At 36.7% G+C, this 27662-nt stretch overlaps 1 protein-coding gene across 1 annotated transcript; it reads right to left on the reverse strand.

Annotated features, from left to right (window-relative positions):
- Nucleotides 1-18785: 18785 nt before the first annotated feature.
- On the reverse strand, nucleotides 18786-20017 carry LOC143577691 (uncharacterized). The gene is made up of 2 exons (XM_077061453.1): nucleotides 19914-20017; nucleotides 18786-19842 (listed from the first exon to the last, which is right to left on the reverse strand). Exon 2 carries the CDS (start codon nucleotides 19827-19829, stop codon nucleotides 18792-18794), a length of 1038 nt encoding a protein of 345 aa, XP_076917568.1. The 5' UTR covers nucleotides 19830-19842; nucleotides 19914-20017; the 3' UTR covers nucleotides 18786-18791.
- Between the last annotated feature and the right edge of the window lie 7645 nt (nucleotides 20018-27662).

Genomic DNA, 27662 nt, shown 5'->3' on the forward strand with positions numbered 1-27662 from the left:
CAGCTTATTTTCATTTTTCAAATATTAAATTTTTATACATCACTATCGCTTAAAATTATGTCGGTTACCTCAGTTTGATGGACACATTTTCGGATGTGTGTTGGTCCTTACTTCTACTAGTAGATTATGAGGATAGCCATTAACCAGATGACTGAAAGTGATCGGGGCGGGTTTTGATGGGTCTTTATTCTTTCGCTGAAAAATAGTCAGTTATACTTAGTTAGAAGGACACATACTCGTATGTGGTCGGTCCAGTTGATCCATTGGATCTTCAGGATAGCCGTTTACCTGAAGACTTTGACTTGATCGGGGCGAAATAATTTAAACGTTATATGTTTTAAAAGACATTCATATATATTCAGAAAATGAGAAATTGATCCAACCTTGGAAAATGATAGATACACTGATTCTGTGTGCTTAACTAGTGAAGTTATTAGGCTTAAAAGGCTTTAGAACGGTCATTGTGTGTCATGGTAGCTTTTTATGGTGCGTAAAAGTAGATGTGATACAAACTAAATCTACTCGATTTTACGTGGAAACTCCTTAAGAGTTTTGTATGTCTTCATATATATCTTTCCGAATGATAGGCAGAAAAGCGATTACCCAGTCATACACGAGCCCATAAGTGTTCTGATTCCCGTAAAGATAGTGTGTGAAGAAACTGCAGTGATCCAGATTCGGGACTTGCAATTGTTTACTACTCTGAAGTCTATGTTAAAAAAAAAAAAAAAAAAAAAAAAAAAAAAAAAAAAAAAAAAAAAAAAAAAATTACATTATGAGTGATTGAAACATTCTAGAGTTAACAATGTCAAGACTTCTCAATCATGGAGTAAGAAAGAAAGAAAACGGGAAGCAGATGAAGACACTTACAACCTTAATCAGACACTATGGGTCAAGGTCAATTCTAGGTGACTTGGGGAAAGCCAAATACGCCTTGAGAATAGATAGGAGGCATCATGATCTCTGAGTTGTTATTCATTTAAATTTTGAGACATAATTGAACCTAACTCGTATCACAGAAACGATGAAAACCATTTTAAGTTATTTTCATGCTCACAACCTGTTTCTTTATGTCATAATACAGCTCAACACGGATCTGTGTGACAGTCACTTAATTAGTATGATTCCTGTTCGGATCTTTCTCACAAAAAGAATATTTATTATGTCTTGTTAAAAAAAAAAAAAAAAAAAAAAAAAAAAAAAAAAAAAAAAAAAAGGTATTGAAAAATCTCAAAAAGTTTCAGTAGATGGCCATATACGTCTGTATGATTTCTTATTATAGATCCTTCTCAACCAAAAATAATGTGTTTTAAATTTTTGTACAGTTGTTTATTTCAGTTTGAATTTTATAAAAAAAAAAAAAAAAAAAAAAAAAAAAAAAAAAAAATTTCTGAATTAATCTTTTTATTTTTATTTATTTTATTCTGCTTTAATGTTGATGAGAAATCATCGTGACAGGTAGTCTGATCCCTGTCCCTCCCTGTAAATATTTTGATAAAAACCAAAAAAGATTTTATTTCTATTTATTTTTTTTCTTTCTCATTTTATCTATTTCTGTTTGTTTGAGAATCGATGAGAAATCATCGTGACAGGTAGTCTGATCCCTGTCTGTTCCTACTAAATGTTTATCCAGTGTGTAGGAATGAAAGAAAACTTCATGCAGGTTGCTAAATGTTCATCTGTGCAACAGGCTGTGCATGAAAGAAAGAATGAAGTGACAAGAAAACCCAAAGATGTTTGAGCCTGATATTTTTCCATTTGTTACTAATGTATTATGATCTATATGTTCTGTAGGAACGAAGCTCTCAGGATTGGAAAATGTCTACGAAAACTAACCAAGTGTCAAAAGTTTATGTTTTCGTGCAGGTTCAAAGGCATCACGATCGATGGACGGGAAATAAGAAATTTAAAAATTTATTTTTCAAATGTTTTCCCTCATTCGATCGAATAGGTTGCTATTCGAACGAATAACTCGATCGAATGAACAGATTCGATCGAATCAGTGGTTGAGGAATGTAAACAGTTGCGAAGAGACTCATTCGATCGAATAGAATCTCATTCGATCGAATGGTCCAAACGAACAAGTCCGTTCGATCGAATAAGTCCAAAAATAGTATAAATAATCAAACTCATTCGATCGATCAGTTTTATTCGAAATATTTTACGGATTTTTGCTCTCAAATTGATTTTCCTCAAACCCTCTTTTTGATCCGATCATATTATTCGATTTTTCACGTAGATCACGAAAATGTAAGTTTTACATGTTTTTAACCGTGTTTTGATCGAGTTCTTGATCGTTTAAGTTTTCCGGGTTCGGGTGTTCTTCATTTCTGGATTTTGCTTGAATGAGTCGAATCAGTTGATTCGATCGAACGAGTCTCTTGTTCGATCGAATGTGACTTATTCGATCACTAGTTCGATCGAATCAGAAGTCAATGGGAAATTCTATCTCATTCGATTGTCTGTAATCGAACCAGATCTCATTCGATCGAATGAATAGCTCATCCGATCGAATGTGTTGCTCGTTCGATCGAACCAGTCCAGAAAATTTGAAAAGTTTAAACGCATTCAGTCGTTTCGATATCTGTTTGTTCTAACACGTTTATGGTTACAGATTTAAATGGCTGAAGTTGCAGAAGTGGTTGTCCCGTACAAAACGTCCATCAAGCACAACATCGTGGCTTTTCTAGACGAAAAGTCGAGCCACGGGAAAGACTTTGCAACGGTGATAAAGTTTTTGAAGAGGTCAAGGATTTTTGGACCTATCTCGAGGGTCATTGAGCCGATAATGTCAATCCAACAGGAATTTTGGAGAAATGCCACGCACGACAAATCAGTCGTGCCGTCGGTTATTCGCTCCACCGTTAGAGGGCATGCAATTGTTATATCTGCCCAGGTCATTCGAGAAGTCTGTGGATTTGAAGATGATGAATCAGACCCGACCTCCCTACATCCTGCTGCAACAAGAGGATGTTTCGCACGTATGAAGTATGACGGCGACCTCAATGCCGGTCTGCTTCATAAGGCCAACTTGTGCCCCGAGTTCAAATATTTGGCACACGTTGTGATGCACTGCTTGGGCCCTCAACGAACCAGCTTTGACAAGCTGAGGGAAAGCATGCAGTTCACTGTAGCTGCTTTGGTGATGAACCGACCATACAACTTCTCTCAGATGACTTTCGGTCATATGGTCGAGAACATCACGTTGAAGCAAGGGAAAAGTGAGAAGTTTCTACAGTTCCCACGGTTCGTGCAAATGATTGTCGATACTCAAGCACCAGGGTTACTGAAAGAAAACGAAGGTGATGTGGTGAAACTGGACCACATGAAAAATGAGACTCTCAACCGTCTCAAATCTTACAAGGAACGTCCAACCAGGCCACCAATCAAAAGATGCTTCGGGCATTTGGTGAATCCGTCTTACAGGGCCCCTCCTAAAAGGAAATGGAGAAATGATACCAGTGACTCAGACGTCGAAAACTTACCTTTGCAGGAATCAAGCGACGACTCTGACACTGAGGAGGTGGCGGTCCCTGAAGATACAAGGACCGAAGCTGAAAAGGAGGCTGATTCGTTTCTAAATGAAGAAGAGTTGGAAACTGGTGAGGAAGTCAGAGCCGTGGAAAATCCGGCCGACATAGATGTAGGAGAAGAAAGGCCTGCAAAGAGGCAAAAGAAGAAGGTTACTCGGAAGTATCGAAGCTTATTTCCCGATCAACCGCGTCCCTCAATGTTACCATCCGTCGGGACTTCTGCTGCTCCTCCTGCTCAACCAGCACAGCAACCAACACCGCAGTCAGCTCAACAACCTATTCCTCAAGCTCAACCTGAAATGGCCATACCTCAAAAGGTTGCATCCGAACTTGCTGATTTGCACAAGGCGATGATGAAGATGTTACTGTTCAAGGCAGAGCAAGAAGAACAGAATCGGCTCAGAGATGAGCAGATTGCTAAACTTCAAGCTGAGAACGAAATGCTCAGGCTTGAAAATAGTCAGTTAAATGCTACTGTCGCTGAACAGGGATCTTCGATCAATGAACAAGGTTCTTTGATCACCGAGCTGAGAGAGTCAAATCTACGCCTTGAAGCAAGAGTGACTGAGCTGAAGGGTGATGTTCTTCGTCTGGAAGGTCCAACCAATGTCGATGTGGACACAGACGAACTGGACTCTTCTGATGATGGAGGTGAAGGTAGTTAAGAGTATTTTGAGTGAATGTAGTAAGGACTTAAATGTTAAATCTTTTCAATTAATGATTTGTTTGTAAACCTAGTTTCATATGTAATGATATTGTATTTAATGTTTATGATATTACATATGTTTACTTAAATTTGTTGTTACTTTGTGTTTGTGTAATCAAACAGGTGATGCTGATCCGTTTAATGTCCAACCGCTGCAATCAAAAACAGCAGCGGAATATTTCACGTTTTTACTGGACAATCCAGATGAGCAGCAATTCTTCGCAAGTGGAGACTTGGAAGAAGGTGAAATTTCTCAAAATTTCACAGAAGAAGAACTGGAACATATGTTTGAGCTATACAATGAAGAAACAGGCAAGTATCTGGCTTTGCCTTCAACAGAACAAACATCTTCTTCGGCTGCTACACCTGACTCAACATCATCCACGGCCGCTGATCCCTCTCAATTCGATGAAGTCGAAATGGAAGACTTGACGCAGGAAGAATATCCAGAGTACTACACGTCTCAAACTGAAGATCTTCCTAACTCGGCAAGCTTCTTTCAAAATGTAACAGAGGAGGAAATACAGAAGAAGGCTGACGAAAGGTCAAACACAATGAAACAGCCTTCTGATGCAGATCAAGCCGATTTCGTTGAGAAAACTGAAGAGTGCAAGAAAGCTTTCAACGCTATTCTTGAGAAGATAAGGTCCAGACGACAAGCAAAGCCGACCATTCCTCACACAATGTCCTATAAGATGAAGGGTCGTAGAACTTCAGGTGAAATAATTGCTTGGGCGTGTCTGAAGGATCTTAATTGCATTGCTGTCAAGAGAGAAAAAGGGGTTGAGTACTTTCAACGTATCACTGACTTGAAGACTCTTCCTACTTTTGATCTAAACCGTCTTAACTATCTTGATATGCTTTATGCAAGTTCATCTCCATTTGCAACGTATTATCAGAGTGTATTGCGAATGGAATACAGCTCAAAATGGAAGATGATCACTCCACAAAGGCCAAAGAGATATACAAGTAAAAGGGAGATCGATCCGATCACCAACAGGCCAAAGATTGTTTTGAAGTACATGCCACCACTCACGATGAAGAAGATTCCTCTAAGAAAGATGAAGCAGGACTTCTACAAAGCGTTCAGGCATTGGTACTATGACGGAAGACTGCATGAAGCAGTCATCGTGCTCAACGACAATGGAAATTGGAGCACAATTCGTATCTTTGATCCTATGTGGCTCACAAACTTGTCACGGGAGGACGTCTACACGCTGTACAAGACAGAGATTCTCTACGCCCCCGAAGACATGGAGCAAGCTGTAACGTATAGAAATGTCATTAGGATCTGCTTTGCCTATGACATACATGCAGGATCAAATTGGAAAGAGCAACAGAAGAAGTATGCACAAGAGACTGAAGCTTAATTGTCATGTTTATTTTGTTTCTTGTTGTAATGAAAGGTTTAATCTTCTGGTTGTAATTGTTTTTGAGTTGAATGTAATTTGTTTTGGAACATTGTGATAGATTGTGCTTAAATGTTTATCTAAAGTTTCAATTGACAGCTTCTCAGGATATGCGGAACCTATGGTAAGTCTGACTGACTGGACCATTTGATCCTGAGAGAACTTCATGATGAAAGGAGTTCGTGGATGCAACATGCGCACCATTAGCTTTGAGAAAAGAGAGAGTGAGATAACTCCAAGGGGGAGTTACGATCGAGCAAGAGAACTCGATTGATTGTAAGTAAATAGAACTGGCTCCAAGGGGGAGTTTGTTAGGACATGAAATGTCATGTGTATGTCCCCAGTTCTATCAGGATGGTTCGATATGAAGATAACGATCGTGAAACTAAGTTAACGGACTGAAAATGTCAAAAGAAACTGATTCGATCGAATCAGTGACTGATTCGATCGAACCAGGTCTCGTTCGATCGAATGAGAGACTCATTCGATCGAACCAGTTTTCGATATATAAACGAAACTTAGGAAATTTCACAAGTGAGCACACATTCTACACACAGTCACGAACCACCACTCTGCTGAAATACTCTCTGCCCGTTCTTCACGTGTCGGTCCTTTCCTCCGTCCCTAGGTGTCAAACCGTCTTAGGAATCGTTACCGCGCGTTGTTGATCACCACCGAATCGCCGTGTTAGAGGATTCCGCACTCTAACACGTTGCCCCGTGAATCGTTGGGAAACCGTGTCCCGCACCGGTCCGACAATGGTGTTCCATAAGCATCAGCGGTTTGAAGCTTAATGTATGCAACGGTATGTACACAACCTGATACTGCCCATGCAGTTGGTGTTGTTAGTCGATTCTTGTCAAATCCGGGTAAGAAGCATTGTGAAGCAGTTAAGTGGATCCTTAGATATATACAGGGTACTCCAAATTGGTTATAACATTTGGAAATGGGGAGCCAATGCTTGTTGGTTACAGGGATTCAGATATGGTAGTAAATAAAGACAACATGAAATCCACTTCTGAATATTTAATGTTTTTTAGGGGGTAGTATCATGGCAGTCAAGACTGCAAAAGTGTGTTGCTTTGTCTACTACCGAGGCAGAGTATCTGGTAGCAAAAGAAACATGCAAAGAGTTATTATGGTTGAAAATATTTATGCAAGAGCTTGTCTTTATGCAACAGCGCTACGTGGTTGTTTGTGATAATGAAAGTGTCATTCACCTTGCTAAGAACTCTATGTATCATAAGAGAAAAATACATATTGATGTGGGTATCATTGGATTAGGGATGCTATTGAAGACAAGTTGTTTGAGCTTGATAAAGTTCATACCGATGATAATTGTTCTGATATGTTGACCAAAGCTTTGACAAGGGAGAAACTGAAAATATGGTGTTCGCTCGCCGGGGTGGTGAGTTCTTTCTCATAAACAAAAATGGGGAGATTTGTTGTGTTTTTATTTTGCCCATGAGAAAGCCAAACAAATATTAATCTACATGGGTATATTATTATTATTATTATTATGTTTTAACAATAAAAGAGAAAGGAAATTGCTTATGCCAATATAAAAAGAATTAAGTTTGGTGTTCAACTTGTGCTACATGACCACATGATATTATATTATGGGTTTTGACTTGCTCAAGAAATAAAGTATACATAACTGACATTACACAATGAAAATAAATAGGCTTTATTATTTTTTGAGGCGATTATTATACCGTCACTTTTGGGTTAGACACAAAAAAAGAGATTTTTGTGCTTTAGAATTTTTAAGAGAGAAGGTTAATAAGGCCATATTATGTGGTGTTTTTGGTGATCTTCAACAGAAACAAGAAAGAAGAATTTTATGTTGTAAAAAGAAATCAGAGAATATTTTTATTTTCTTGAATGGTGTTGTTTGTCACAAAGGAGAAAAGAAACAAATTAAATAGGAGCTCTATATCTTAATACAAAGGAATGAAAAAATAATAATAAATTGTAAAATTCCTTGATTCTTGTTATGCAATGGTCGAAAATTTGTTGTCATTGTTGTGGCTGAAATATAGAAATGTTATGAAGTTAACCTTTTATTATTTTCATTATTTTCTAACACTCTCTGAAGTTGAGTAGTGGGCCTCCATTGCTCAACTTTCTAAGACAATCGCTAAATATTCTTTTGTTGACGGCCTTTGTTAATATATCTGTCAATTGTTCTTCTAATAGAACGAAAGGATACTCTATAATATTCGCTTCAAGTTTTTCTTTGATGATATGTCTATCAACCTCCACATGATTTGTACGGTCATGTTTAAATGGATTTTCTGAAATTTGTATTGTAGCTTTGTTGTCACACATAATCCTACTGGCTTCGGTTTGGGGAAAGCCACTTTCAGTCAAAAATTTCCGTATCCATAGAACTTTTGAAATGCCTCGAGCAAATCCTCAAATCTCTTCTTCGGCCCTGGAAAATGCTACCACCTTCTGTTTTTTTTACTTCTCCATGTAACTATATTTCCACCAACTAGAGTAAAGTACTCCGATGTTGATCTTCCATCATTTTTATCTCCCGCATCAGTGTGTAAGTAGACTTTTAGGTGTTTATTTGGTTGAAAGAGAGCATTATGGGCTATTGTTGCTTTGAGATATCTGACAATCCTCCACACTGCTTCCATGTGAGTAACTTGAGGTTGATGCATAAATTTACTAACTACCCCTTCAGCATAAGTAATGTCTGGACGGGTATGCAAGAGGTATATATAAGTTTACCTTCCAAGCGTTGATATCTTTTTTTATGTGTTATGGAGTTTATGATTCACCATCATTAGAGTGTCAGCAGTCTTGCAATCTATCATTTTTGTCTCGACTAGAAGATCAAGGATGTATTTCTTCTAGCATATAAAAATCCCTTGTTTAGACCTTAGTACCTAAATTCCAAGAAAGATAAGTCTTCCCAAATCCTTCATTTCAAATTTTGTGAACAAGTTTGCCTTCAACCTTTTCATTTCTTCTTCAACATTACCTGTAATGATCATGTCATCAACATATATAATTAAACAAGTCACAAGTTTACCTTTTCATTTCAGGAACAACTTATGGTCCGAATTGCTTTATTGGTGCCCATATTTCTCCATTGGTAGAGTGAATCTGCCAAACCAAGCTCGAGGAGATTGTTTAAGTCCGTAGAGAGATTTTTTCAACCGACATACTTCTTTTCCCTTGAATTTTTTTGTGAACCAGGGTGGAGCTTCCACATAAATTTCTTCTTCTAATTCTCCATATAGAAAGGCATTTTTAACATCGAACTGGTGAAGAGGTGATCCCTCATTTGCAGCGATAGAAAAAAGAACTCGGATTGTGGCAAGCTTGGCTACTGGAGAGAATGTCTCTGAGTAGTCAATTTTATATGTCTGGGTGTAGCCTTTAGCCACTAACCGAGCTTTATATCTTTCAATTGTTCCATCTTGTTTTTATTTACTTGTAAAAACCTAGCAACATTCGACTGGTTTCTTTCCTTTAGAAAGATCACATTTCTCCCATGTGTTATTTTTCATTAAAACCTTCATTTATGTATCCATTGCATCCTTCCAAATGTTTTTATTCTAGAGCTTGTTCTATAGAAGTTGGAACTTATTTATCATATAGGGAAGAGGTAAAGGCCTTGGCTTCTTTGGATAAGTTCATGTCGCCCATATTCGCTATCGGATACCTATAAGATTTAGACTGCTTTTTTGGATAATATTGTTTTGCTGGGATCCTGTTGAAGAAATATTCTTGGACTAAAAAATATTTTTATGAGATGCTTTATCTGCAATATTTTCAAATGTTTGAGGTTACTTATCTCATAAGTCGGGTCAGGACTATTGGGTCCAAAACACTGATTGTTGGTCCACCAGGTTGTGAAGTCGACAACTCATTTAGGGTATTGTGATTGACTTCTTTGGATGATGAGGCCCATTTTGGAACCCATTTTAGCCAACATAGTGTGTCATAATCTTTCTCACATTCACCATTGTGTTGGGAGGTATAAAAGAAATCGGTTTTAAGGAAGTCACTATTCATTGTAGTATGGATATGACGACCTTTAGGATTATAACAACGATACCCTTTTTGATTGACACCATAGTCAACAAATACACATTTTTCGGCTTATGGGTCAAGTTTAGTTCTGTTGGATTTAGGTATGTGGACAAAGACTGAACACCCAAATATTCGAGGTTGCGAAGTAAGATCGGGGGCAATTTGGTGAATTCTAAAAGGACTTGAAGTGGGGTTTTTAGGTCAAGAGCTTTTTACGGTAGCCTATTGATAAGATATGCGGTGTTAGCAAGAGCTTCGGGCCAAAAGGAATTAGGCACTTGAGATTCAATCAAGAGGACACGAGTTATTTCTAAAAGAATGCGATTTTTTCATTCAACGGTGCCATTTTGTTAGGAAGTTTGTGAGCAAGATGTTTGTGAATTATCCCCTTCTTTGACAAAGTTGTTTCATTGAATCATTTATGAATTCCCCACCATTATCAAATCAAATAATTTGGATGTTGGTTTTAAATTGTGTTTGTATAAAGGCATGAAACATAATAAATTTATCGAAAACTTCATATTTATGTTCTATAAAGTAAATCCATGTTGTATGAGTACAATCGTCAACAAAAGTATAAAGAAATGAAAGTTTTGTACTACAACAACTTTTTCCGCTCCCCATATGTCCGAATGGATAAAGGAAAAAGGTAAATTAACTCTTTTGTTATTTGATTTGAAAGTATGTCTATGGCTTTTAGTAAAGAGATAAGTTTCACAACTTAATGTAGAATTAGAAGGAAATTACGTTGGAAATAAAATATGTAAGTAGATTATCAGAGGGATGTCCTAATCTTCCATACCATAACCAGGCTTAAATATTTGTGGTTCCATGAGCCAGCATCACAGTCCATGTTGAGTTACTTCGTCAACACAGTTTAACCCTTGACGTTAAGTGTCACGCCCAATGATCATTCACGTCTGGATATCTTGTAAGATACAGAAGGTTGGGAACATTAATACTAAACAATTTAATTCTTTTTTCACAGGCTAATAGATAATAATTTATGTGACAGAGAAGGGGCGTAGAGACAATTCGAAAATTTTTAAGTGGGTGATATTTCAATTTTTCCTCCTCCCTTAACATAAATTATTCCCTCATTGGCGGTTTTATGTGGTTAATCTTAGGCATGGCCGTTGAAAGTATGTCGGATTGTTCGAAGGCCATGGTGTTTGTAGCACCACATTCAAAGATCCATGATTTATTTGAAAATCACATGTGTCGGCCACATTAACTTCTCCCCTAATTTTATTTGGGTGTTTCTTGTAAATAAAGAATCTTGTAAATTTTTATTTTTAATTTCTTGGTCGGTATAAAAAATAACAGATTCTTTAGGGGTAAATGATCTTTAACAAAATCTTTCAGGGTTTTATTGCATACAATAGGTTTTTCAAGTGTTTTATCAGATTCTTCAAGGTTGTTGTTGCAAATGTTAGAATTTTCAAGGGGCTGATCTAAAGCTATTTGAACCAAAGGATCAATAAAAGAACTATTGTAGATAATAGGTTAGGTAGATTAAAAATAAAAGAACAATTGAAAATCAGGGTTTGAGAGTAGTCTCTCAAGCTTGTTACCTTCGCCGTGATTGCCAATCTCTTCAATATCATCTCTTGTCGAAGCCATGCCATCAAATCCTTCGCTGACTCTTCTGATTTCGTGTAGGTTGTCATCGTTAGTGGTGACTTCTGAGCCACCGACAACGGCATCAACGGCGGCTTTTCCGGCATCAAGAACACCATAAGCTAGAATGGGCGAAGACTTTATTCATGATAAAAGGGGTCATTGCTTGTAATCAAAAGAAGCCCATCTTGTAATCAACATAGCCCACAAAAGAGGTAGAAGCCCACAAAAAACCAAGCAGCCAAAACTAGAGGTACACAAATCGGGTTTTTAAAATACCTGGGTTCGGGTATGGAACCGGGGTTGGGTATGATCGGGTATTGGAAAATCGGGTATTGGTAATATCCGGGTCGGGTTAGGGTCTGGGTATTGTCTCTAAAAACCATACCCTATGCATCAGGTTCGGGTTGAGTCGAGTATAGAACCAGGAATCCTAAAACCGGGTATGTGAATACCCTATTTTCAGGCTTTTTTCCGGGTATTTTCGGGTATAGATTGGATTTTTTAAAGGTTGCACTTTTTAGGGTTTTTTCGGGTAGTTTTAAGGTATTTTTGGGGTATACATTGGGTATTTGAAATACCCGGTTTCGGGTATTGAAAAACCCGGTTCTGGGTATGGAACCAGTTTGGGTTTTCGGGTATTACCGGGTACAAATCGGGTCCGGTTCAGGTTCGGATTTTAGTACCGAAATGCATACCCTATCTGTACCCTACGGGTAGGGATGGGTACGAGCTTGGGTATTAAAACTCCGGGTATTAAAAAAACCGATTCCGGGTTTTTATTTCCGGGTTCGGGTTTGTTTTGAACCTTTAGCCTAAACATGGAAATAAAACAAACGACTACATTTAAAAAATGAAGGGTTTTGTATTAAATTGAATATAATGATTAATTTTCACAGATGCGACGTGAGTTTTTATTCTATTGTTGTTTTAGTAAGAGAAGCATACTATTGGATTTTATATTTAATAGCTGCATGGGATACTTTGAATAGGTCCAAGCAAGTGGGTTGCTTAGTCTTTGCATTTTTCTAGTTCAAAGTTTGTTTTGTTTGTTTCCTGCTTTTTCTAATATTCGGTTTGTTTGTTTCTTGTGTATTTATAGCCATTTGGCAAGTAATGAAGTTTAAGCTTTTGGCTAATATCTGAAGTACCATTGATTGCACTTACATTAATTGGTATCAGAGCGTAATCAGAATCTTCATGAACAATAGAAGGTGATCGATGGCTGCTAGTGAAGATCATATGAGGTTACAGTGTTTGAAGGCTACTATGAATACTGGAGTGAGATGATGGAAAACTTGCTGCTTGCAAAAGGGTTATGGAAGCTTATCGATCCGGGAATTAAAGAGCCAGCAGTCGGCATTGCCGTGAGTGATGCACAGAAGAAGAAACTGGACGAGCTGAAAACGGTTGATCTGCAGGTGAAACATTATCTCTATCAAGCAATCGATAGAGTAACGTTTGAGCGATCTTGAATAATACTTCGTCCAAGGCTATATGTGAATCAATGAAGAAAAGATTTGCTGGTAATGAACGAGTGAAGAGATCTATGTTGCAGAAGTTAAGGAGAGATTTCGAAATTCTTGAGATGAAAAATGGTGAGTCCATACCCGATTACTTTGGTAGGGTCTTAACCATTTTTAATCAAATAAGAAGCAATGGTGAAGAGATGACGGATATGAAGATAGTTGAAAATATTCTCAGAACTCTTTCTGAAAAATATATGTATATCATCGTCTATATCGAAGAATCAAATAATGTGGAAGAAACTTAGTAGAAGAGTTTGTTATGCATGAACAAAAGTTCAAGAAAGTTGATAAAGAAGATGAACAAGCACTCAAGATTGATGAACATGAAAGGTCTAGTGGCACCCGTGGTCGCGGAAGAGGAAGAATGGGCTCAAGAGGAAGAGGACGTGGTCGTGGTAGATCTTTGTTCAATAAGGAGACTATTGAGTGTTATAGATGTCACAAACTCGGACACTTCTCATATGAGTGTCCGGGTACGGGTGAAAAGGAGGCCAACTATGCGGAGTTCAATGAGAATGAAGATGTAATCCTCATGGCCGAATCTGAAATGGAAGAGCGTGTATTGATGGCTCTTACAAATGACGATGGAAGGGACTCCCCTTTGATTCCTGGATTCGGGATGCTCGAATCACATGTGTGGCATAAAGAATAATTTTTAACCTTTGATCAAACTTTTTCAACTACGGTAAGACTTGGAAACAATACCCGAATGAATGTATGAGGGAAAGGAAATGTAAAGTTGAAGATCGAAGGAACTACTTTCATAGTGCAAGACGTGTATTATGTCGAAGAGTTGAAGAATTGTTTGTTGAGTGTTGGGCAACTTCGACAAAAGGGTCTCTCCTTTTTATTTAAGTCCCGCATTTGTAAAGTCTATCAAGAAGAAAGAGGCTTACTGTTTGTAAGCAAGATGAGTGGTAATAGGATGTTTCCTATTTGTGAAGACACTGGTGGGTCCATGGAGAAAGTTGAAAGGTGTAATTATACAAATGAAGAAAGTATGGGTAGGCTATGGCATGAGAGGTTGGGTCACATCACTCAGACAAGCATGGGAACTCTCCAATAAGGCCATGTGTAGTGGAGGGGCTACAATGGGGGCGAATTGTGACACGTGGCGCCCAGTCAGCAAGGAGTGGAAATTTGTTTTTGGGGTGTAATGGTGTAGGGGCTACAAGTTGAGCCCAAAGTTTCTTTTTTTATTATTTTCTTTTTATAACTAAACTAAACAAATAAAAGCCAATTTATTTAAATAATTAGATAAAAATGCATTAAAACTAAAAAGAAATACAAAAAACTTAAAAAACATAACTAATAATGCATTAAAATTAAAAAAAATACATAAATAAAAATATTAAAAAACATAACTAAATAAAATACTAATATCCATAATATTCGCGCATTTTTTCCATTCGTTGTCGTTGCAATAATGCGGCCTCTTCGTGTAACCCGGCATCTTTGAGGTATTTGTATTCTTCACTTATTTCAAGCAATTCCAACATTTGGGCAATCTTTTCGTGTTGTTTGTCGGTTTCTCTCATGGCATCGTTGAGTTCCTCGACACACTTTTTGTGTTTTTTGATAATTCCTTTCATGGTAGCGGCGAGTTCCACGAGTGTCGGTTGGTTCGGGTTGTTTGTAGGATTCATTTTATTAGATTTTTTGAAGAATTTGGGTATGAATTGTGTATAATATGGATATGAAATGGAGAAGAAGGGTGTATGTTTATATATATATATTGTTTAAATTAAATATTTTTTTATATTTGATCGTTGTCAAACGGTAATAATAATATAATATTATTATTTTTCACACAAACTCGGCGACAACCTAACCCCGCCCCCGCCCCTAATCGCCCAAATATCGCCCCCCGGGGCGGTGTTTGCGCCCTTTGTCACCCCTCCTCGCCCTCAATTGTAGCCCACTACACACAGCCTAAAAGGATATGGTAAGAGGTCTACCAATTTTTAATGTTGAAAAGGCAGTGTGTAAAAATTGTCTTGTTGGAAGGCAAGCAAGAGAGAGAATGCCAAAGAAAGGAAGATGGCGTGCAAGTGAGGTCTTGGAGTTGGTACATTCTGAAATATGTGGGCCTATCACACCCCATTCCAACACACGCAGGAAAAAGGTTCATGTTAAGTTTTGTAGATGATTTTAGTAGAAAATGATATGTTTATTTGTTAAATGAAAAATCTCAAGCCTTAGAAAGTTTCAAAGAGTTTAAAACTAAGGTTGAGAAAGAAACCGCTTTATGTGTAAAGGCTCTTAGAACCGATAGAGAAGGGGGGGGGGGGGGGGAATATCTATCTATTGAGTTTACCAAATATCGCAAAGAATATGGAATAAAGAGACAATTAACAACTTGGTATGGGAAAAAGCCTACGGTTGAACATTTACGTGTTCGGGGCTATTTGGGACATGTCCATATTCCAAAAGAAAGGAGATCTAAGCTGGATGATAGAAGCATGTTATGTATTCTAACTGGTATGAGTGAAGAATCGAAGGGTTATATGTTGATTAATCCAAATGATATGAAAGTGATAGTGAGTAATGACGTTGTGTTTGAGGAAGACAAGGAATGGGATTGGAACCGGGCAGCAGATGAGGTTGAAGATCAAATTGAAATTAGTTGGGGAATTTACAATTTTGATCCGCTTCAAGGTTCTGATGTAGGCGATGATGATGATGAGCCTGAATGGGTTAAAGAGGAAGAAGAGATTGATGGTTCTAGTTTGGCGCCGGTTCAAAGATATACGAGAGAAAGAATAGCTCCAAGATACTTGGATGATTTTGTAGTTGGAAGTGATATTGATTCTAAAAATGAAGAAGAAGAGGTTAATGCGATGGAAGTGATGGATCAAGATCCGATTTGTTTTGAAGAAGCTATCAAAATGGATAAGTGGAAGGAGGCTATGGATGTTGAAATTGAGGCAATTGAAAGAAATGAAACATGGCAGCTTGTTGGTTTACTAAAAGATGCCAAATGTATAGGGGTAAAGTGGGTTTATAAAACAAAATTAAATGAGAATGGTAAAGTTGAGAAGTATAAGGCACAGTTGGTAGCAAGAGGTTACGGTCAAGAGTACGGCGTTGATTACATGGAGGTGTTTGCTCCGGTTGCAAGAATAGATACTATAAGGTTAATGATAGCTATTGCCGCTCAAAGGGGTTGGAAGTTGTTTCAAATGGATGTAAAATCAGCGTTTTTGCATGCAAAGTTGGAAGAAAACGTGTATGTTCAACAACCTCTTGGTTATGTTGTGAAGGGTAGTGAAAATAAGGTCTACAAGCTTGTCAAGGCCTTGTACGGTTTGAAGTAAGCTCCTAGAGCTTGGTTTAACAGGATCGATTCATATTTTGTTAGTCAAGGGTTTGAGAAGAGTAAAGCCGAAAGCACTTTGTTCATCAAGTGGGGGGGGGGATGGTAAAGTCTTGTATGTGAGCATATATGTTGATGCTCTTATATTCACGCGTAATGATGATATTATGATGAAATATTTTCGGTGTGCCATGAAGAAAGAATTTGAGATGACCGACTTGGGAAAGATGAGATATTTTTTGGGTATTGAAGTGTTTCAAACTAATATCGGCATTCATCTTTCACAAAGATCCTACGCTATGAAGATGTTAAGTCATTTTGAGATGCTAGAGTGTAATGTCGTGAAGAATCCTATCGTTCCGGGAACTAAGCTAAAGAATGACGACGGTGAGGAAGTCGATGTCACCTTGTTCAAGCAAATGGTTGGAAGTCTTATGTATATTACAAATACAAGACCTGACTTGCAATATGTGGTGAGCCTCATCAGTAGGTTTATGTCAAAACCCATGGTGGAACACTATGAAGCAGCAAAAAGAGTTATGAGGTACATTCAAGGTACCTTGGATTTCGGAGTGTGGTACAAAAGCGGTGAAAATGGTGAAATGAGAGTCTATACTGATAGTGACTATGCAGGTGATTTTAATGATAGAAAAAGCACCTCGGGTTATGTAATATTATGGGATGGAGCAGCAGTAACTTGGTCCTCAAAGAAGCAAAACACAGTGGCACTGTCATCTACCGAAGCTGAGTATGTTGTCGCCGTGGCATGTGCTTGTCAAGTCATTTGGGTTCGAGATATTTTAAATGAGTTTGGAATTAAAGTGAATGAAGCGACCGGGATTTGGTGTGACAATACATCGGCTATCAAGCTATCTAAGTATCCAGTGTTCCATGGGAAGTGTAAGCATATCGGTGTTCGGTGTCATTTTCTTAGAGATTTGGTAAATGATGGAATTATAAAACTGGAGTTTTGTGGAACCAAAGATCAGTTAGCAGATGTGCTAACAAAGCCACTGCGCAGGGAAGTCTTGATCAAGATTAAGGAACAATTGGGTGTGTGCTCTCTCAAGGGCAAACAAGACATTAACCATGTCTAGTTTGAGAAAGGGCTTGTTGGATATTGAATAAGTCCAAGCACGTGGGCTACTTAGTCTTTGCATTTTTCTAGTTCAAAGTTTGTTTTGTTTGTTTCCTACTTTTTCTCATATTCAGTTTTGTACCGTTTGCTTCTTGTGTATTTATAGTCATTTGACAAGTAATGAAGTTTAATCTGAAGTACCATTGATTGCACTTACATCACATACCAATCATTTGATCATTTCACATTAAAAATGGAGATATTCCTAACCTTAGATGAGCGCCTTACATAAATCCATTTTGATATTGAAGAACAATACAACAAAGATTAACAATATTAGAGATTGTTTTCACAGTTTATTACAACGAATTAAAAACTTTTGACTAAACCACAGGACCATGTATGTAATTTACTCGTATACCAAACACGAATATTTATGTAATTTACTCTTATACCAATACCAAACACTAATATTTCACAACACGAATATTTCATTGATGATTATAATATTGTATTATTAAGTGTACCATCATCATCATTATCATACTCGGTATATCCTATCAATAACAAAGCTATGATAGGGTCTGAGAAGGGTAAGATATAGACAGCCTTACCTCTACAATTTAGGAATAGAGAGACTGTTTCCAATGAGATCCCCGGCTCGATACTAGTTTTTATATTAGCTATATTAAAATTTTATACGGTTCTTATAAAATTTTATATTACTTTAAAAGTGGGAAAATTGGATTTTAATAATCCCAACTTTACACAGTTGGCCGATAATAATCTCAACTTTGAATATAGCTGTCACTGGTCCCAACTTTCACACTATTTGTTTTCATTGAACCCCCGTTAAAAAAAACTTAACAGCGTTAAGTTTTTTTCAAATTTCAAACTGATATTTTAGGGATTTTGATCGGAATGAGTATACGAGTCGATTGACTAAACCATGTATAGTTATAATATATATTCATTGATGATTATAGTATTGTATCATTAAGTGTAGCTGCATTATCATCAGCATCATCGTATTTAGTATATCCCACCAATAACAAAACTATGATAGGGTCTGAGTATGGTAAGATGTAGACAGTCTTACCTCTACGCTTTAAGAATAGAGAAGCTGCATCCGGTAGGACCCCCGGCTCGATAATAGTTTTTATATTAGCTACATTAAAATTCTATATGGTTCTTATAAAATTTTATATTACTTTAAAAGTGCATTGAATGTATTATTCAGGACAATAACAACATTTTGACAATGTGTACTTTAAACTAGGCTTGTAAAAGCAACATAAACAAATTTATGTATTGATTCAACTATGCTATCGTTTTAAAACGAATATGTAAGCACATAAACATCTTTCTCACACACTATAATATGATCAGCACCACACACAGTGCTTATATGGTTGTTATAAATCTATACCTAAATATGTCCCGTTAAACTAATGCATGAAAAGCTCAATAAAACATATAAAAAAATATGACCAGTTTCCAATTTTAAACAACTATCTACATATGAATGCTAATATAAGTATCCAACACTAAATCAACATCCATCCAATAGTCCACCCAAGAACCAAACCTGCACCAACAATCCCCAATCCAACCACGAAAACGACCGCATATTTTCCCAAACCACGTTCATATCGCCCAATCCCATGTTCGGTTCGTATCCGTTTCCCTTTCTTGGGCACCACGGTCTTCAGATTCTTGTCTAGTTTACCAAATTTAGAAGATGAAAATGCACCAACAGGCGGTATCAAATCACTCTTGTTCTTGTTCTTCTTCATTTGGTAACAAAGATTCTCAATTTGTAAAACATAGATCCATTGTCTATACTCAAATAGTTGCGCCTCCTGTCTTAACAATAGCTTGATCGCGTCTTCTTTCTCTTCGTACGCTTTCTTCACCGCCACCTCAGCTTGTCTCGTACGCGTTTGAGAATGGCACAACGCTTCCAATAACTTTCCCTTGCTTTCGTAATTCTGCGTTCCACCTCGCGAAACAGGGCTTTGACCACATTTGACCTTCTGCGGCTCCAAAGGCCGATAAAGATCACAACTTTCAACCAAAACACATGATTTCTTGGAAACAAATGAACCCAAACCATCAGTTTCTCCCCCAGAATCCATTTTCACAAACTCATAAGATTCTTTTGATGACAGTGAACTGATAATATCAATACTACTATTAACTTGATTTTCGACGAATTTAGAAGGGTTTCGAGATTCCAACGGGTTGACTTTTTCACCGGTCAACCCCCTTTGGTACATACAATCAGGCTGCACTTGAACCCACCACTTTGTATCAAACTCACAAGATTCTTTCAATGAATGTGAACTAACAGTATTAATACGACCATCATCTCTATTTTCTAACGGGTTGACTTGAACACTGGTCAAACCCCTTTGATACATACAATCACTCTGCAAGTGAAGCCACCATTTGGAATCAGATAACCTTGGAAGGGTAAAACTTTCATTAACAGCTGTAGGGTTTATGGGTTTGGTCTCAGATTTGGAAATCACGGATGCTAATTTTGGCGCCTTTTTTGCAGTTCGTTGGCAAACTGCAGCCATCACTAATCACAAACTGTTTGTAATTTAAAAACAAGTGATTAAAGATCAATTAATATTTACGAAAGTGGAAGTAAAGAATCTTACCTGATGGATATTATTAATGAGCAATTGGGTTGAGTGTTGCTTGGATTATTATTATTATTATTATTATTATTATTATATGAATAAAAGTGTCGGTCAATTCTGATTCCGTTTTTTTATCGGTTATTTATCGGACGAGGGTTTCTCAAAGAAGACGACGCCAATAGGTTCAACAAATTATTTATTTATTATTTACAAGGCTTTATTTTAAAATAAATAAATAAATAAATAAATAAATAAATAATTTGAGTCTGAACGTAGAGGTGCACAAACCGGTTTTTTTAAAAAAACCGGTTCGGTTATTAACCGGACCGGTTTTTTTTGGCCCGGAAAAAAACCGGTTCGGTTAATAACCGGACCGGTTAATAACCGGTTTTTTTCTGTCAAAACCCTAACCGGTCTAACCGGTTAGGACCGGTTTAGAAACTGGTTAGAACCGGTTAATAAACCGGTTTTTTTATTAACCGGTTTTTTAATAACCGGTTTTTAGGTTAACCGGTTTTTTTTTTTTTAAATTTCGCGGTTTCAAATACGAATATTTGTTTTTTATATTTTGTACTTAATGAAGACCATTATTTTTTCACAGTATAAACAAACCGGTAACTACAAGGCAAACCGGTAACTACAAGGCAAAACGGACTGACCGAAGCCATTCTTTGCTTTCGTTGTTAGGGTTCTTTGCTTGGAAGATGAGTATGAGTGTGTGTTGGTGAATGTGTTTTCAACAAACCAAAGATTAAAAACACATAACTTTCATTTATAGTTTTTACATTAAAAATACAAACATTAAATCGTTATCGCATATTCGTAACTCAAAAATACAAACATTAAATCATTAACACTGAAGAAATCTCTGCCAAGAACTGTTGTTCATGATTTAACTCAAAAATACAAACATTAAATCGTGAACTAGCAGATGCTCCTGTTGTTCCCAATCGCAGTTTGTTCATGATTTGCCTCCATGTTTGCTGTTTCTTTAACTAAATTAGAAAAATCCAAATCAACAAGTAAATAAGAGCACATATTAGGAAAAAGAATGCTTAGACACGATTACATGAACAACTTGCTGTTTCTTACTCATGATTTGCCTCCATGTTTGCTGTTTCTTTAACTAATTTTCTTCGCTACCCGATCCCGAGCTATTTCTTAGGTAATCGTCGTACGCGGCTTCTTCATCGGTCATTGGTTGAGTGTGTCCTTCATTGACCTCGTCTTCATACAAGCCCGCTTCATACTCCATTTCCCCCTCGAGTGAGCGTTGATGTTGTGCCCTATCTAAAGAGTCCAAGTAATCCTTGTAGCAAATCGACATCTCTATAGCTGGTGCAGTGAGTCGAGTCCTCCTAATCGATATAACCCTGCCAGAAACAGAAAAAGCAGACTCCGAAGCTACCGTGGAAGCTTGGACCGTTAGTAAATCTTTGGCCATGGCGGCGAGGATCGGAAACTCATCCTCCTTACCTCTCCACCAAGCCAGCAAATCAAGACTTCTAAATTCATCCGGAGTCATGTGTTTCACAAAGTTGGTACCACCATACCTTCCAAGTTCACTGCTTGGGGTGTTTACCTTTTGACGTTTACCGGCGTCTTCCCAAATCATGTAGTACATCCCCATTTCAAGGTCGGTTTGGGATTGGGATTGGGCAACAGCTCTTAACGAGTCATGAATTTGGGAAGACGACCCGTATTTTGTAAGGTAGACATCATACATGTTTGACAAGGTGGTGTTGAAAGCATTCTTTAAAGTTTGGCTATAATAGGGGTTTTGATCGTCGTTTAACCCAAGCTCATCACAAATTTTTTCTATTAAAGCTTCAACACCACCAACATTGATGCAAGGGTTTAACGCAGCAGCACATGTCAAAACGGCGGGTAGTTGTTGAAAATATTTTCTAAATTTTTCTTTCATTTTTACACCCATATCAAAATAAGGTGCACCCCTACAATCAAGTTCACTCAACTTTGTGCACATGACAGCAATTTTTGGTAAAGCAATGGGGCTTGTTGGATAGTAAACCCCGGATAAACTAGTTGTGCAAGATTTAAAAATTTGAAGGATCTCCGTAACGATCTCAATCAATAACCAGTTTCTAGGATCATATGGTGCACATTTACCCCTACTTGACAAAATTTGATGAAACGCAATTAATGATTCTTTTTGTTGGATGGCTTTCTCAAACATATTACAAGTCGAGTTCCATCTTGTTGGACAATCCCAATTTGGCCCCAACCATTGACAATTAGCTTCTACACAAAATTATTTGTATCTTGAAAATGTTTTATTGTTGCTAAAAACATCTCGTAACATTCTTTTAAAACTGTTTCTTTGCGTTTCGAACACGTTTAACCCATCTTGCACGGCCAAGTTGATAATATGTGCAATGCATCGGCTATGAAAAAACGCTCCATCACAAATAGGTTTATACTTTAATTTTAAATGGCCAACCGCGGCCGTATTGTTGGACGCGTTATCAAACGAAATTGAAAAGATTTTATCTTTAATTTTGTATTGTCGAATGACTTTATCCAAGATTTGAAAAATATTTCTACCCGTGTGCGGGTAATCAAACAATTGAAACGCAACGGTTCGTTTCATCATTTGCCACGACTCGGGGTCAACCCAATGAGCCGTCACACAAATGTATGAGTCGGGCGAACCATGAGGTACCGACCAAATATCCGTTGTTAAGTTTACACCAGTTTGTAAGTTTGAAAAGTATGAAATTAGTTCGGATTTAGCGTTTTTCCATGCTTTAAGACAATCTCTTCTAAGGGTCGAACGACTTACGTGTTGGTAGCGTGGTTGAACATAGTTTTGCATCATCTTCGTGAATTGAGGGTTGTCGAAGTGGTTGAAAGGAAGTGTTTGTTGAATCACAAAGTTTGAAAACTGTTGACGTACCGCTTCAACGTCGTACGTAAACACCCCTCCTTGATTCGTCATCTCCAGCTGCGAACTACTTCCCGCTTCGTCCTTCAAGGCCTTGCAAAAGCGCTGTTGTATATGCGCTTTTAAAGTGGAGTTTGCATCTTTGGCATAGAACTTCAAACAGTGCTTGCATCGAGCTTTTTGGCGACCGTTAGACAGTTCGCATAGGTCGAAATGTTGCCACACATCTTGGTTTCGTTTCGTGGGGATGATCCGAACGACCGTTATGTCTGTGTTCGAGGCACCCATGTTGACGGATGAAGCAGCACTTTGGGAGGCCATGATAATAAGAGCGTATAATCGAGTATGAAATAAACGAGTACGAGTATGAAATAAACGACTACGAAATAAGAGCGTATGGAGTGGTAATGTGGTATAATTGAGTGTGAGATAACAAAATAATCGCGTATGAAATAAACGTTTAGAGCTAGTAGAGTTGTATAATCGAGTGTGAGCTAACCTACCCAACCTAAACTATATATAGTTGTTTGTGGGGGTAAAATGTTAAAAAAAACGGCTAGAAATTAAGAAAAAACGGGCAAAAAAGGACCCAAACGGTCATATGGCCGTTTTATAACGGTCAAAAACCGGTTTTTAGGTTAACCGGTTTTTGACCGTTAACCGGTTAACCGGTTTTTAGTTTAACCGGTTTTTTAATAACCGGTTTTTAAATTTAACCGGTTTTTTTACTAACCGGTTCAATAACCGGTTTTTGTCCACGAATGAGTAACCGAAGTACTAACCGGCGGTTCAATAACCGGTCTAACCGGTTTTTAAAAAACCGGTTTTCGTAAAAACCGGTTTCCGGTTTAAACCGGTAAACCGGTTCCCCAACCGGTTTTTTTGAACACCTCTATCTGAACGCATAGGGTCGGGTTTAAGATGGGTTTAGCTAATATTTTTAAGTTATATTGGTTTTATTAATTTCAACTATTATTTTTGGTTGATGTCACAATTAGCGAGTTGTTTGCTGACAGTCACATCTTTAACATATTTGTTTATAATGATACGCGACTTACGGAATTCTAACGCCGTTACTTGCAGGTCGCCGAAAATACGCTTCCGGCTGAAAAAGTCACATTTTTGTCTAAAAACTAACACCACCACCACCAATTAACACATCGCCAACTAACCACCACCACCAACCGATTCTGACGATGATTCTAGGGTTCTTAAGACCTCAATAATTGGGAGCTTTTACTAGACAAATGTTCCTAAAGGTCCGATCTAAGGTTACAAAGATGTTTGAGATGCAAAAGTTGAGTTTTCCGACCAAAAATGTTTTTCCGGCAACCTGTAACTAACGATGTTAGATTTATGTTAGCCGCAGACCGTTGAGAACAAATATGATAAATATGGGATCATTATCAGCTACTTCTTTAGTTAGGACTAGTAGAGACTAAAAAAAGATAGTTGTGATTAATTAAAACCAATACTCAATTTTTAAAAGAGATCTAGCGGGGTGTCTATATACGTTCGATTCACATAATATTTTTAAAAGAATTTGAATTAGATTTTCAATTGGAAATGAAATTGAATTATTTTAAATGTGTATTGTTTATGAACTTATTGATGGAGTTGAAATTCTTCTCCTATCCAATTCTTTTAGACATGCAAATGGGGTCGGAAATAAGGGTGTTCAGAATAACTGAAAATTGAAGAAAAAAAAATCCAATTTCAAATCTTATCTGTAATTGAAAATACCGAATCTGAATTTAAAATTCGATTTATGATTTGGTTGTAACCGAAAACAAAATTCAGAATTCAAATTACGCCTCGATTTAGTGATGTGTTTTTATTTTAAGCGATTAGTTTGATTTATTCGGTTAACTGAATTAGTCGATTAAAATATAAATTATATTATATATGGCCCATTTTTTAAAGCCCATTTACAATATTTAGCGCAACGTTCATGTCCACAATTCTAAATCTTTTATATACTCATAATCACTAATTAGTACAGTTTCATGTTTTATTTTGGCCTTTAACTTTTGGTTTTAGGGTGTACATATTTTGTTTGTTTATTATGGCCATTAATAATTGTTCGGAGCCTATTCACAAACAAATAATCACGCCAAATTGTTGTTTTGGATCATGAATTCGATTAATACAAAAAAAATTCACGCCAAATTGTTGTTTTGGATGAATTCGATTAATATGGTTTGACTCGATTTGTTCGGTTTTAATTGAAACCGAACCGAATTGAATTCGGTTCGATTTTCCCCTTTTCGAATTTGGTTAGTTTCGATTTTCGATTAGGGGTACAAACATATCATAACCGAACAAATCAAATCGAATAAATCGTTAACTGAATCGTTGAACACTCTACTCAGAAAGGTTGGATTAATACCGCATCAAATTAACGATGTCGAGATACAGGTTACTTAAATTTAAAATAAGGGTTACAAAATACATCCGTTCTTTGATCACATATATACAAAACGTACTTAACTCTCAATACTTGGAAAGTATTTTTGTTTATAGACACACAACTTAATCATAATTTCAGAATATAATAATAGGGCATAGATTAAAGTATTTAAGAAGGGATACGTGTTGATCTTTTGAAGAAAAGGATAAGAATGATATTCGTTCTTTTACTACATTAATATTGCTTGAAAAAGACTTCTAAAACATTCAATATCATTTAAAATTTAATTGTTCACTACCTTAACCTGTAAATAACCCATCCGTAAGCTTAGCTTTCACAAATAATAAATTTTATATGTTATAGCTAGTGAATTGCCAGCATATGATAAAACAAAATTGGCATAACATGTTAGACTTCTAATTAAGCCTAATCTAATTTTGTCAGTTTTAAGGTCTTAGACTCTTGAGAGTTGAGACAAAAGTTTCTAACTATCGATGTTTGAACTTATAATTTGTTGATATCCGTTAGTATGTCGTAACAGAAAATACATTTAGAAAATCAACCGAACCAAACAAAGAAATAACAAAATAGAGCACAGTACATACAACACATAACGTGTTCTAATTCCAACTCATAACATGGAAATATCAATAATATAAAGCGATCTCGTTTATTGTCGAGAATTAAGTAGCCATTGATGTTCAACTAAATCTTCTTGAAGCTGATGATGTGTCAAACTATCACTAATATGATGATGACGCTGAATGAAGTCCATAAGCTCATTTGTATGATTGCGTGACAATTCGGGGAGATCATCATCAAGTTGGTCATACTCAAAGTTAAGATTGTCAACGTTCGTCTTCAATGATATGTAGAATAACACATGCTTTCATTATATTTGTTATCACCTTTACTTAAAACATTTGAGAAGGACCTCACATGATTGCAAATCATTGTTGAAGTAAACCTAACGCTCGCTCGACTCTTTTCTTGCGGATTCTTGTGCCTTTGCAAAACATTTGAGAAGGACCTCCATGCATTCGTACATGCATGCATGCATGCATGCATACATACATACGTGAAATAAGAACGTCTGCTGCTTGCTATGCGATGGAATGAATGCAAAACAAAACAAAACAAAAGACGGGAAAAGTTGTAAAAAAAAAAAGAAAAGAAAAGGCGGCAAGAGAATAATAAACTGAGATATCTACAACTCTATATCTATAATTTAGAGATGGGGATTATATAGAGAATATGATGTGAATGTGGTAAATTAATATTTGAATCTTATAATTCTTTTCGTTTTAGAGACAAAACATAGACAAAATGTAGTTTGTGTGTAGGTGGGAGTTTTAGTTACGATGATAGACCAAAATCGAAAGGATGTGGTATTGGAATACAGTATCGAGTCCGGTTGATCTCTATATCCTGTAACGCTTATTAAATGACTGAGTTATCATATAGTGATAAACTGGGCCCATGAGTTCGATACTAAAACCTCAAATGCTATATTCCATTAAGCACATAGTTTAGGAGAATATATTAATACTAGCTTTTAAACCCGTGTATTACATGTGATTTGTCAAATAATAAAAATAAAAAAGATCCATTATTTGAAAGAAATAAATAAAATTAAAGGTTAAAAGAAAATAATATAATATAGTACAAACAATAAGAGTCTAAAATCTCAAATTTACAAATTCGATTTTTTATATACAAATTTGCAAAATTATTTTGACCAATTACTCGTGGTTAACTATAATAAATGAGATGAGAAATTAATTAGAATGTCTCATGACTCGTGAATAGGTAAGATAAATAAGATGAGAAATTAGAGAATTGGAAATGAAATTAAAACCCATTTGCCAAAATTATTTTAACCCGTGACTAATGAAAATTTATGATGAATGAGATGAGAGATTAGAGAATTAGAAAGAAAATTATAACCCATATGCTAATATGGTTTTGCCCCATAACCCGTGGATAAGTAACATGAATGAGAAGAGAGATTAGGCCAAACATGAATAAGGGATTCGCACATCATCCTCATTATTTTCTTTTATTAGTATAGTTAGATATTACGTCTCTTAGTTCAAACACAAATAGTCCTTTAAATAAGAGTAAAGATAAGTTCATGATGATATACACAATTTAAAGATGACAATAGGTAGGGTTTTGATGATTATAACGTAATACCCGATTGCAAAGTTGTATGCAAAATACATATGAAGATTCCCATACTTAGGTACCCAAATACCCACATCAATTGTTTTGTAATTTGTATGATCGATCAATGCAGTTCTCTTAAAACCATGCATGACCACTTGTGTAACCTCCAATTTTCTCTTTGGTCAACCCTTTTAATTATTTTTTTTCCTTTTTTTTTTCAAAACTGTTCACTCAATCATGAGCATCTCGCCATCTCGGCTCATATTATGGTCGAACATGAGCC

The sequence above is a fragment of the Bidens hawaiensis genome, unplaced genomic scaffold (assembly GCF_021521415.1).
Source record: "Bidens hawaiensis isolate Kalapana, Puna unplaced genomic scaffold, B.hawaiensis_p1.1 tig00028766_1, whole genome shotgun sequence".
In the NCBI taxonomy this organism is placed as follows: Eukaryota; Viridiplantae; Streptophyta; class Magnoliopsida; order Asterales; family Asteraceae; genus Bidens; species Bidens hawaiensis.